General features: G+C 29.9%; 1 protein-coding gene across 1 annotated transcript in view; it reads left to right on the top strand.

The window, feature by feature from the left end:
• LOC142320894 (G-protein coupled receptor dmsr-1-like) overlaps positions 1 to 13,907 on the top strand; it is a 76,893-nt gene extending 62,986 nt beyond the window's left edge. The window contains exon 2 of the mRNA XM_075358878.1: positions 13,223 to 13,907. Within this exon, the coding sequence (XP_075214993.1) occupies positions 13,223 to 13,907 (685 nt within the window). The remainder of the gene's footprint in view (positions 1 to 13,222) is intronic.
• The last annotated feature ends 494 nt before the right edge of the window (positions 13,908 to 14,401 follow it).

The raw sequence follows: 14,401 nt of genomic DNA, 5'->3' as shown, positions 1-14,401 counted from the left end.
TCACTCGACTCCCAAACGGGGGTCTTAATCACAAAAACAAAGATAAGTTTAATTAATTTATATATTTTATGTAATACTGGGTTACAGAGTAACACAGCAAGTGACATGATGTCAACAGTATTCGGCATGCCAAGGCGTGCTCGGTATGCAGTCAGGCGAGTAAGTGTAAAGGTACCGGTAAGTGTGTATCCTTGAACAGACTCAGACCGACCATTTCCTAAGATGTGTGGTTAATTGAACCCCAACCACCAAAAAACAACCATTATCTAGTATCAAATCCGTATAAAAGCAACTACCTTTACTAAGAATTGAATCTTAGAACTCTCAACTTCGAAACCAGCTGATTTACGATAAGGCTTTGATTAACCCACTGGATTGGTATAAAAGCACGAAAGACTTTGATAAACAATCGTAAAGTTGCTTTATACGACTGAAACCGTTTTATTTAAAACTTTATTTCACTGGTTCCTTCGGTTGGAACAATTCTTGCTCTAAATAGTATATGCACAACAAAACATTTAATCTGAAATGAATAAATGTTTATTCAAGTCACCATCAGATATCATAATAAAACAACAAAGATGGTAAACTAGGAGGTAGTCAATCCCTCTCAACATTACATATATCCTACTAGAGAAATAAAACAAAGCCAAACAAAATCGGGAATATCTTTAGCGCTAAGGAAAATCGTACTCGCATCTCAAATATAAATATATAAAATATTAATCTCAAATATAAATCAATCAGACGTTTTGTTTAAATCCACTTTGTACATTTGTACATTTGTCCACTTTGTACAAATTCTTCAACTTTCTGCGTAGTCGAAAAACTTAAATTAAATTTGTTTTCTCCTTAAGGGACTAGTTAGAAAAATATATTAATATTTTGGTTAGATACTTTCTTTGAATGTTATTAATTCTATCGGTCATTCATCATGATAACCTGTAAAACAATAATTGAAATGGATAGCAGCTTTCTTTAGGAAATATCTGTAATGAAATGTGATAATAGAAGTACAGGGCGTCTGATATCGTCCCATAATAGAATCAGAATATTCAGGTGAAGATAAAGTAATTAGCGCGATTTAGGTGTTAATAAAAGAATAACAGAGCAATGTACTTACATGCATGTTTTATTGTTGAACAAGGTATTTCAAACGGTTTAGTTACGACACTTATTAACTTCAAACAAGCTCCACATGAAGATCTTCTGCGGCACCTAAAATGTCTAGACGATATGCAATTTCACGCCACACATTCCGATGAACATCTGAAGTAATTCCATTAACTACATCTTCTATTTTTCATTTTAGTTCATTGGTGTTGACAAACTTCGATGCTTGTCTTTCAAAAACCCCAAAGAAAGAAATCGAGTGACATAACGTTAGGGAATCAAGGTAGCCAGGGAACTGTTCCATCACGGTCAAGCCAACGCAGAGGAAATTGTTCATGTAGGTAGTTCCTAACACGTAAAGCTCAGTGTGTGGTGCACCGTCTTCTTGGAAGTAAACTTTGAGTTACCGATGTTCAATTTATCATACTACATGCTATAAAAAAACTAATAATAATAACAATTGGCTCGACCAAGATGAATCACTATATAAACAGTCAACGTACTCCAAATATTTTTGGTCTATTACGTTTTGTTTGTTGAACAGCAAGAAAATCCCACTATATAAAGGTTAACGTGACCAGAAAAATGGATGGTAGCTTCATCAGAGAAGATTACTATTACTAAAAACGTGTTCGTTATCTTCGTTCACTTTTTGAAGAATGTCCACGGCAAAATTTTAACGGTGTGTTTTATCGTCATTTTCAGTTCCATGCACCGATTGAATTATGTATGCATAAAGTTTTAGGCGCTTGCATAGAAACTTCACAATTGCCGATTGCGGTATTCCCAGTTCTAAACTCGCGCAAAGAGTCGATTTAACCGGGCTTCTCTAAAAAGATTTTCTTACTCTATCCAGAGCTCCTACGGAGCATCTGTCTTGTGTTATATATTTACACTGCTGATATTAACGTTTAAGAGAGTCTTTATTAAGAGGATCACGGCCGTACCCTAAATGAAAATGTCTACGAAGAAATAACAGATCTGCTTTCATTAAAACAGTACGCATATTGCTATATCGTTATAAGCCGCATATTGCTTTCTCTTGCACGGTAACTACTGACCAACTGGTGAACCCCCTCTCGTTACATTGCGCCGGCCTGTTCATTCAAGATCTCAGTAATTCTAGTACGCTACATTACTTTATTCGTTTTTTATTAACCCCTAAGAGGCGCTGAATAATTTATGTTCACCCTATCTGACATCCAAAAAAATAATAGAAATCACAATATACGGAAAATACAAGTAAGATACTAGTCATATGTGCAGTAGCATATGTCATATGATGAAGTCAGTGGCCGCAAACAACTATAAGGAAATGCCGTCATTTCATACAGATTTTTTTTAATCATTCATATTACTTATATTTTGTCATTTTTGCTTAAAACTAATAGCTATGAATACAGAATCACGAAGGGGCTTCGATAGTCTGATAACTCATATAATTCTATTCTTTATTCAATTGTTATACCTCAGTTTAAATAAATCGCTCTAGAATAATCAGTATAAGAAGTAAATTATTTCCTGTTAACTCGTATCTGGAGGATAGGACATTTACGCCACAGGGTCACTTAGCTGTTTTTGAGAGCTGCTTCAATTAATGCAAGAACTTTTTCCACACATATGCTAGGTTTTTCTACTATTTTCTTTCCATGTCATACTATTAATTTCTTCCATTTTTCTCTAAAAAAAAAAACTAAAGCAACTGAAAATTAACCGTTTATATATTCCACAACACATGATAAATATTCTTTTTTATTTTTAAATAAATAGTTATGCTGCAATAACATATTAAAAAGTTCAAACTTAACAAAAATAGTGAAGTATCTATAAAGTCCATTTTCAAAACTAATTTTTTGATTTCTTTCAGATATACGCAAAGGCGCTCTATAATTATTTTAACAGAGTTATAATAATTTGTAACTGACTAATAATATTTAATAAAACTTTTAAAAAACTCTTGTGCAAGAAGATCGACTTTTCGTTTCCGAACCATCATTATTTAGAAGTTAGAATTGCACTGTTTTTTTTTAATACAACGCACTAAAAATGTTAGATTAACCAGTAGACACTACACAAGCATCAAGTCTCAACTCATTCATCACTGAATCACGGCATAAGCGCGTATGAAAAATACACCACTACACAGTGAAAATAACCTAAAATTTATTTCAATCAAGATTATAAATACTCAAGAACAACTCAATTCACCTCATCAGGTTTTTACTTGCACAACTTCAGATACACTACCACATTATATCTAAAGTAACACTGATCTAATAGTTATGGAGAACTTTGAGCCACAAATTTTATATATAGAGGATTTATATACGTATATATAACAACTTTTTGTGAGTGATTCATAATCAGCGCACGGTAAAAACTGATGAATCGATGAAAATACACGTTCTTCTTACGGTTTAACTGCACTCTAAGAAAGATTTTTTTTTTTAATTCAAAGTTTAAAGGGTTAAAAAACTCACGATAAAATTTGCAATTGTTCGGTAATAAATGAAGGTATCAACTTGAAGTTTTATGTATCTAATCTTCACATGAATATCTAAAAATTAATTTTTTAGATTTTTCGAAATTCGACCTTCAAAGATATGAAGGTAGGTGAAAAATTTTGAACAGTGATTGCAAATTTTCCCTATCCCGACTATAATAAGCGAGATATTCACTGTATGTAGGTTTTCAAATACTATTCAGATAAACATCTAAAAACTATTTTCGGTTTTTTTGTATTGCACTTTTTTAAGGGGTGCAACGATGTATGGCGTGGAGGCTCAAGCAACACAGCCAATGCCACTGTTACTGTATGTGTGACGCGACTGGCTGCACTTGCCTCCAGAAACTTATTAAAATATAAAATAAAAACATTAAATGATTTTTTTTTTAATGAGAAACGGAGTACGGTCACCTCCTAGTGGTGTTTATCGGGTATCGATAAGAACCGGGCAAGATAAATTTTTATCCGTATTAAGGACAGGTAAGCAGCTACAACAACTATTTTTAAAATGGAGGCTGATCATTTTAAAACCCTCATTCAAAATAATTCATTCAGAGTTTTGGTCCTGAACTGACAAAACTCTTGCTCTGAAGAAATTACAATAAACTTTAATTTTTATCGATCATTATTTTTCATGAAGCATGATTATAATGAACACAGGGGTCCAGAGAGCAGACCCCCCTGGCAAAATGTGAAGAGCGAGCGAAGTGAACCTTGCCCGGCTAAACATCCCCTGATCGCAACAGGAAAAAACAAGTAACCATACAATGTGGGCGAAACCGCGATGGGGATGCTAGTAAATATAAGGAAACCTCAATTTAAGTGAATGGTATTTTCCTACTTCATATCTCAAGAAAATAAAGAAAATTCATTTTAACCCCTCTCCACCACTGCCACCATGCTACCGAAAAAAATACCACACTTTTCTTCACAGTTCGGTAAAAGTAATCTGTTTCCAAGTTGTAAGAATTCTTTCTTGTTAATAATAAAACTTATATAGATTAAATACACAGAATTTTAAGAAAATACCTAGTGATATATTTTGTTTTGAATAACATGTTTGTAATTATAAATTTATAAAACCTGTACCAGAATTATCTTTACGAAATAAATATTTTTTTTTTTGGTAAAAAAAAAAGCTATTCTGCTCAAACACGCGGCTTCCAAAGAAATACGCTTTATGTATGGTTAGCGTTATGAATGCAAAAAAAAACCATCGCCTTTGTCGCAATGTCTAATAAACCGTATCACATCAGCACTCTATGCTCACCGAACTGGTTTTTTTTTACTTATATTTATACTACTACGAGCCATATTTTTCTCAAACATATTCTTCTAATGTTATCTAGTGTAAACCGATTGGTGATTATTATGTAAAAAATATATATAACTAGTGCAAATGAAAAAAAACCAATTCAATTGTAAATGCTACCTCAATAGTTATGTATATTATAACTAAGAATAAAAAAAGCAAATAACTGTCTTTTATAAACAAGTTATCATTTTCAGAAATAACAGAGACTTATATTTGTATTTCTATTTAAACACTTCACTAAACAGTGTTGTTACCCAACTGCCGTACATACTTATTTATAATGATTATTTTAAATGAACAGTAGAACTTCAAAACGTAAAAATTACTGTTAAGAATTCTTTATTGTGCGTTGCATCTATACGCATTAAATGATTATCTAAGGCCTGTGTGATTATTAGCCAACGGTCACGAAAGGAAATTGTGAATATAAATGAACTTGATCCCAGGTACTTCTGCTATCAGATCCCCGGAAGGGGTCGCCAACCTACATATCAGTTATTGATGTAGACATTTCAGTCACTTTTAAAGTACGAATTTTGTTTTAAAAATTCTATCAACGAAAGCGCACGCGCGCACATACGAGGTACTATTTTATAATTTGTTAATAACTGATTCATGAATATCACAAACTACAAAAGGGCTGAAATTAAACATCGGAAAAAGGTTATGATTGCAGTCAGAGCCAACGATCTTTCAGTCAGTTATGCACTACATGATTTCAAAAAGGTGGGCCGTTTCGTAATTCAGGAATAGATATTTAAGTGGTCAGCTGAAACACGAAAATTATTTTGGCGAAGGAAGCCCTTACAAATTTTACTGCTATTTGGAAGTATAGGGCAATCACGAAGAATATAAAGCTGAAACTGGTTCAGGTACTAGTCTTTCTAGTAGTCATAGACGGCGTTGAGACCTGGATCATCAAGATGGAAGACCGGAGGAGAATTGATCCATTCGAAATGTGGGCCTGCAGAAGAACGCTTTGCGTCAAATGGATGGAAAAGAGGACAAACAATTATAAACGTGCTGGATATACAGAGGAGGTCGTATACAATATGCTTCCAACGTGACCTCCGCTTTTTGGACCATATAATCCGTAGGCCCAGTGAAATTCTTAAGAAGCTAGTCGTACAGGGAAAAATCGAGGGCTTCACTGATGATAATGAATCAAACTACAGCAATAAAATTCTAAATAACTTATTAGTATACAAAATTCTCTTCTGTTAATGTGACTCTTACATTTCTACTTTTTAATAATTAAAAAAAAACTGAAAAAAAATGTTACTTTACAGTAAGGTTTTTTTTTTTAACTAATTGAGTCAAATGGTTATAGATATCTGTATAAATAGTGTATCACAAAGTTCTCCCGGGACTATCGCACTGCTCTAAGTAACATTCGCGTTTTTCTAAATTTTCTTTGTTTTATTCAACTTATCTTTCACCATTTTGTTAAAAATTAAATTATCTACAAGACTTATCTTATGTGTTTATTACCTATTTAATTATTGCACGTCAAACATAAAAAACAGAGTTCTTTATTCAAATTTATTGATTTTCACCCCAGATTTCTCAAAAAACTATTCATATACGGTTATGGAACTTATTTTATCAGGCCAAGATCCAAAAAATTAACCACTAATTCGCTAATCACTAATTAACGTCCTATAAACTTCAGTACGACCTCATTTCTACGAATCATTTTAGAACGTATATTTATTATGAATCTTTTTCATTATTTTCACGAGTAGAATAGGTTACTAAAGTCCTAGGAGAACTTCGTGATACATTCTGTAATGTGAAAGCAAGAAGCAGGAATATATATCGATTCTTTCGGTTAGATTGGAGTACACCTCGCTAGTTTCTTTTAAGGTTTTATATAAAGTTGAAAAAAGTATTTGTAAAGTTCAAGTAATCTAACAGGTAGATGACCAATAAAATTTATTGTCCTGCAATAGTCTGTAAATCGATTTCAAGTTTGTTATTTTACTCTCGGGTTGACCAGTCTTTTTTTTTTCAGTGTTTAAATATGACGTAAAGCTTAGGAATCTGCAATAATAAATTTAAAATTACTATCTTAATTCCCACGTATTTAAAAATCAACTTGGCTATATCATTCTGAAGCTATACCTGTAGAGAATATAAATTATTTTTTAATAATTTCTGCAAAATTCTCGATTACTTATCTTTTAATTAAGCATTATAAGTCAATTAATGTGGCATAATTTTAATCGGGTAATTATGCTAACTAGCAATGGAATAAATAATGAGTGAAAACCCATATCGCTAACGGGGAAAATATTTCGTGGGAATAAAAATACTGTGTTATGTTAAAATAATTCTACACGTGCTTTACTTGAGGTGTGAGAGAATGTTTCATATATTCAAGGGTTCAATAACACTTCAAATTCATTTTCGTACTTTATTAATAATAACTGAACCTTCATCTTTAAATTTTATTCAGACCTCTTTATTATAAGCACGTACTTTATGTTCAAACAGCTTAATCAGGGCAGAGAAGGTGAGCTAATCGCATTAGCTTTTCATCGGAAACTGAGAACGTTGTTTAAAACAGGGAGGTAAATGTTTGCAACTTCAACCGATTGAAATGTACGTGATTAAGTGTACTCTTAAGTTAACGAAAGGAATTTTGATGTAACAATATTCTAAAATTGTTTTTCGCTACAAGGTACCTTAACATAAATTTCTATTCAAAACAAAATAAATCTTTTAACCCCTTTACACGCTACATTGTTTGATGAAGCAAATAACTAATTAATATTGTAAAATAAAATAAATATTGTAAATTATATTAATATTATAAGTAAAATGTATATAATAATAAGTATAAAATTAAAGATTGTTTTATGAGTATACAATCAAACAATTCATACGAAAAAATAAGCCATATTTGGTATACGGATCTTTCATTGTATCGTTGCGTTCCATGGAAAAGTTACTCCAATTACTGAAAAATTAATCCAATCTTATGACTTTTGTTCGCGTATTATTTAAAGATGGCAAAAAGAACTTGGTTCAACAATCTCAATAGATTTATTGCAGTACTAAAATTTATTAATTTTTATTACGTTTAACCATTAATAATAATAATAATAATAATAAATAATAATAATGTCTTATTTGTGAACACTGTACACATTGTGTTTTCCTTCTTGGCGCTCTCAGGGGTTATTTCAGTTTGGCTAGATTTTTGATTTTTTACATAATATATTGAATTCTTTTTTTGATAAATTGTTTTGTATCTTGTTTAAATATTTTAGAATGTACGAAGTTTATTTATAAAGTTTGTGTGGCTATAATATTTAGTTTTCTTTTGCAAGTCTCATGATGGTGTAATCTAATTCTAATTTATACAATGTAATTATTATTGTTATTTGTAGCAATTGGACCTAAATTTTGTCTGTTGTGAACGACTAATGAATAAATATATATATATATAAATAAATATTTAGGGCGAACATTTTTCATAAGCAACTGATTTTTAATTCAAAAAAGGTTTAATCGTGATAAAAAACGGCTCTCAAAGGAAAACTTGTAATTTTTTTTAATATCTTAACACTATAATTGTGATTTATAAACAAGGTAAACTTTGAAAGATTTTATATCATCAAAAAAGAATCATCATTTACCAGAAATTTTATTTAATATGGAAGTGAATACTTTACTAACTGAATCAGTATTTTATTAACTTAATACACGGATTCAAAAGTTTGTAAAGTATTGGAAAAAGGAGGAATTTTTTAATTGGTTGTTGATGATTAGATACTGTTTGCAATAGCTGCTGAATATCGGAAAATATATTTAGAATAAGACCCCGTAAACAGTGACATAATAGAAAAAGTACATTGAAACGATAAATGTATATTATATCAGTGTCGCATAAAATATTGACTTGTCATAAGATATATATAATACATTTTACATACTATTAAATAATAATATCTAAATCGATTAATAATCAAAATATTTTTTTTTCTAATACACGTATTTCAGCAAAAAGTAATTGAACCGTCACATAATTTTGTGACTACAAAATTCCAAAGTAATGCAATATAAAATATGTAGCAAAAAATACAAGTTACATAATGCTACAATAAATAATTTCTACTTTTCGTTTTTACAATTAAAAATTAATGTGTAATACATTACCAAAAAGTAAATTAGGTCATAGAAATAATTAAATAATTTAAAAATAAAATAAAATACGATTATAAAAACAAATAATACAATTGGAAACTATAAAAAAAATAAATATCGAAAGATTAAACTATATACAGTAAAATTACATAAACTGGTGAAGTGGTAGCGTCTCGGCCTTTTTATTCAGTAGATCGTCATTTCGAAATTCATCCAGGCTTTATATTTTTCAAACACAACAAAAATGTATCTTTCGTCGGATAATTCGGTAGTTAGCTTGTAGTTTCTTAATGAAGATATTAATTCAAACTAATATTTAAAAATCCAGGTTAGATATTAATAAAATATTCTAATAAGTTTTATTCATTAAAATATCTTTATTGTGTTGAAGTATATTTAGGAAATCCTGTTTGGATTTTCGGCTAGTAGCTTTTTTTTAATTAAGTGGACACTACAAATATAAATATATTTTTATCCGTGCAGGCCAATTTCTTGAATGTGTAATACGATTGATCCGTATCACAGACACCGTAATAATAAGTAGTATTTTGCAAAAAAATTGTTTTCTTTCTTTTCCTTTTTGAGAACCAGCTTTAAAGATATATATATTTGAAATTTCTATCAGGTGTTTGATTAAAGATTAAAATAATAAAAATAAGTTTTGAATAATTATAAAGTTTATCTTTAATTGCAAGATACAGCCGAAATTTTTAAAGCGTAATGGAGAAAAATAGTACATCTTACGTTTAACAAATTACGGTAATAATTTGCGTATTTTATACAAAATTATACTCATTAAAGTTTTTAGAAAATGATTACTTCTTGCTAGGAATATTATGCCGTAAGGTTAAGTAACTACATTTGGGGAGCTAAGTTAATTCGCTGGTAAAATAACAACCTATTATCTATTGACTGTCTTATTGTCACTAAAATGAATAATTAGTCAATACGAAACAATTTTGAAATTAATTATTTTCTTGTGAAATAATTTTCTTAATTAATAAGATTTGCATCAGCTTTCGTAATATTTTTTTATTTATCTAATTTTCTTTATATAGGGCACGTTTACAAGGCACCAATGTCGGGTAGACAGGCCGTTCAGAAAACTCGACGGCAAGTACATCACAGTTGACTAAACGAGGTTTTCTGAGAAGTTAGAAGCTAAGGAACATAAGTTGGAAAGACCTTTTGATAAAAACTGGGTACTTTGTCAACTAAGGATAATATGTAGATTAAACCGTAGACGTAAATAAAGAATTAAAAGATGAGATTCAACGCCTGAAAATGGAAAACGTGAAAATATGAGTAGATTAGACAATCTTGAAATATGTTGCGCAAAAAACTGATTTCTAAATGGGTTAAATACTAGGGTTACTGTGATTGTAATGAGTTAGTAAAAAAAGGTAAAAAAAGCAAGCAAATTGCTGTAAACCGAACACATTTTTTGGGTAAAACGGGACAACGCTCCGGTTATTGGGTTCCTGTAGAAAATTATATAAGCTGCTTACTGAAAAATACACAGTCTAAAAGGGACAAACTAAATATAGACTAAAACTTTTATGCTGAAACCAGAATAAAAAAGAGAAAATTTCTTAGATTACAAAGAAAAGTAAAACAGGATTGACGGGGATAGAAAAGGAATATGAAAGGTAGAATAAGATGACGTTTGTTGTATATCAACTTCCGGTTTAAGTGAAGAGATTTTCGTTGACAGATATGGCGACGAAGCTAGAGTTATTAAACTGAAGAATACGTTGATGGAGAAATTATCTCAGAGATAAGTATGAAATAGTGTGAGATTGTCTGTCAGGAGCGAAAAAAGAAAAATTTTAACGTTTTGCCTATAACATTTTTGGTCTCGTTGGTAAGTTATCATTTTCAGAATTTTTGCTTTTTTGGAAAAATTTTACTTTTTCTATATGAGTGACACGTTTGCTGGAACGTACAGTGAATTATGAAATAGTAAAACTTGATGGAGAATAAAATTAACTGTAATATCGGAGGACGCTGATTTTTTTCAAGTTGGAATGAAAGATCATTTTATCCTTCGATAAAATACGGAAAAAATAAATAATTTTTGTAGTGTCGGTCTAGCGAAACAGTAATAGGATCTGAGAAGATGATTTCTTGGAGCCTATCATTTTTTGGGTTAAGTAAAGATAAATTATAAAAATTAAATTGTTTATTAATAGGAAAGGGAATTAGTGAATTAAATTAGATCACATTCAAGTTTCACCGTTATTAATGAATGATTTATTAATCATAAAACACATCCACAATGAAGAAAATAATATTAATTTATAATTAATATAAATATAATATTATATTATATTATAATATATATTAATATATATATATATATATATATATATATATATATATATATATATATATTAATATATATTATATTAATATATATATTAATAAAAACATAAATTTAATTGCACATACAAAGTCATAACTATTTTATTATTTCATGAAAATATAAAAAATTTGTTTGTGTATGAAAATGATGGTGACATCATCATGATGGATTTTTTTTACTAGTATTATATACGAGTACTTTTAAGTAAGAAATTTCTTATGTCTACTGATAAAATAAATCTGATAAGAAGGAATATGTTAAGATACCTGATGCAAAGAAAAATTCTGAACCTGGTGGATTTTGATTAATGTTAGTTTAAACTACTTTTCTGGCTGTTTGCACGGCTATATGTATTAAAATACTAGTTCAATTGCTTAGGCGATCACAGTCTTTCGGTGCTTAAATCTTTCATTTAATCTGTAGTTTTTTTTTTCAGTGACAGATGCAAATACTAGTTCAAGTGCTTTTGCTTCCATTAAACATAAAATAATATTTTTTTCTTAACTAGATTTTTTATACAAGGATTACATCTCTTTAAAATACAATCGATAATAACACATTAAAAGTAACTTATGTATGCATGTAAAAAAGGCATCATAATATAAAATTGTAAGGCTAACAATATAAAAGTTTAATGGGTATTATATTCTAAGAAAATTATTAAAACAATAATAAACAATAAGATTATCATTAATATGCTACCAATGACGTAAAAGGGAAAGATACTTTTAGCGTTAAACACAAACTTAAGGGAGAGGGTAAAAAAAGAAAATGCGATGTTCTTTCAGTGTCATCGAAGTAGTGAGAACAGAAGAAGCGTGAGTAGCATGAAATGGCAATCGGAACAAATAAGTACAGTCAATTGGAATGAGACGCACCAGTAAATTAAACCATTTCAATCGGATACAGGCGGAGACGCGCGCACCGTGCATATAACCTGCGCTGCATCTTCTCTTTCTTTCTATTCTTCCTTTCATAATATACTATCATCAGTCTTATTTCTGTCTTACTCTCTCTCCCTATCCGTCTGTCTGTCACTCTCTTTTTCTCTCTCTGTGCATGCGCGCGCGCGCGCGTGTGTGTGTGTATGTGTGTGTTAAAAAGCTCACTGAAGTTGAAATAAATCGTTTTGAAAACCAGAGATAGAAAGTATGAACCAAGTTACAAAAAAAGATCAATTTCTGTTATTATATAGGTAGTTATCGTTGTACAAGTCCAGCAGTCTTAAATGAAACGACCACATTTTCATAGTGGTTTAGATGATAAATAAATTTACACATGTAGAAACAAAAAACTTTTACAACAAAAATATAATTAAATATTGTATGTAAAGATATTGCAAAATTTCTTAAGTTTTTTATATATTTTTTTTTTTTTGAGGATGTTGACAAACAGATGAGCACAGAAAAATCCCAAAACCGAGAATAAAACCCAGAGTTGCTTTGCCAGTTCATACCTTTGAACACCTAAGTGAAGGACACCTAAGCTGAAAACAGTTATTCAGAGCTTAAATTTCTCTGATTTAAGCTTTCTGGGCTTGAGTTTTTTGCCCAAATAATACAAAACTTATTGTGTCTTATAGATTAAAGTAAAATTGAATCCGCGAGTTCGGGAGTACTACGTATTATGAAGGTTTATTTAAAGATATTTTAATATTTAAATGTTTACTTTAACATTTAAATGTTTATGTACCTTTATAAATAAGTAGGAAATATTTGTAACAGCTGGCACCTAATACTAACTCTGTTGTGTTTTCTTTTTTTGTTCACAGATATCCGCAAAAGAGTCACATCCTGTGTTCAGAGCAGAGATGTCATTTTGCCTTAACACTGGCATTTTTCTTACCTGTGATAATTTGTATTCCATCCTATCTGACGTTCAGCATCAAAGCAACGAGAATTTTTGAAAAATCTGGAGTAGTAATACTTTATCACATCGATTTAAGTGAAGTCGCGAAAGAGGATAACGAGTTACTATATATTATCAACTTATGGGTGTACGCCGTGGTGATAAAATTATTACCTTGCTGTGTTCTAACCGTTATCAGCTATTGGTTGATAAACGTTTTATATAGAGTAAATCGAAAAAAACAAGAGCTAAAGACAAATTTAGAACTTGAACCGAAACAACCACCAAAACAAGGAAAAGCGGAAAAAAGAATTGACAGGACATCCAGGATGCTAATTGCTGTGCTTTTATTATTTCTTATAACAGAATTTCCACAAGGAATATTGGGTTTATTAAGCGGAATCCTTGGCCGATGTTTTTTTAAAAATTGTTACCACCTTTTTGGGGAATTTATGGATATACTTGCTCTTTTAAACGGTGCCATTAATTTTATACTTTATTGCTCGATGAGCAGACAATTTAGAACAACTTTCAATGAATTATTTAAACCAAAGCTTCTAACTAAATGGGCACCATCTCAAACTGAAGTTCAAACGACGTTTGTTTAAATATCTTACTTATTTCCAAGCAGAAGCTATTTTTTAATTAACTAATTTAATTTACTAATAAAATAACTTTTTATTAAAAAAAAACAAAAAAAAAACTATATTTTTGCTTTAAGAAAAATAAATAAGAATTATAATAATCTTAGAAAAAAGCAATTTAAGTAGATATATTAGGGATATCTACACTAGAATGCAAGTAATAACATCAGATGATCATAATTATTATACAAAATGACCAATCTTATTGTCATAAAGGGAAAATCAACATAAAAATTAACCAAAAAAGAATATCTTAATTAATTTTATAACTCTTTTTTAATAATTTAATATTTTTTTGTTTAGAGATCCATAATAAACAGATTTAACAAAATATTCGTTAAAAAAAAGGTGCCAATTGTAAATTAATGTAATATTTTATTTTAAAATATTATGTAAAAAGATATAATTAATATTAAGTTAATTAAATTAATAATGTAAATTATATTATTTTAAATTAT

This window comes from Lycorma delicatula, chromosome 3 (genome assembly GCF_047948215.1).
Source record: "Lycorma delicatula isolate Av1 chromosome 3, ASM4794821v1, whole genome shotgun sequence".
NCBI lineage: Eukaryota > Metazoa > Arthropoda > Insecta > Hemiptera > Fulgoridae > Lycorma > Lycorma delicatula.
This window is presented reverse-complemented; position numbering and strand designations above follow the sequence as displayed.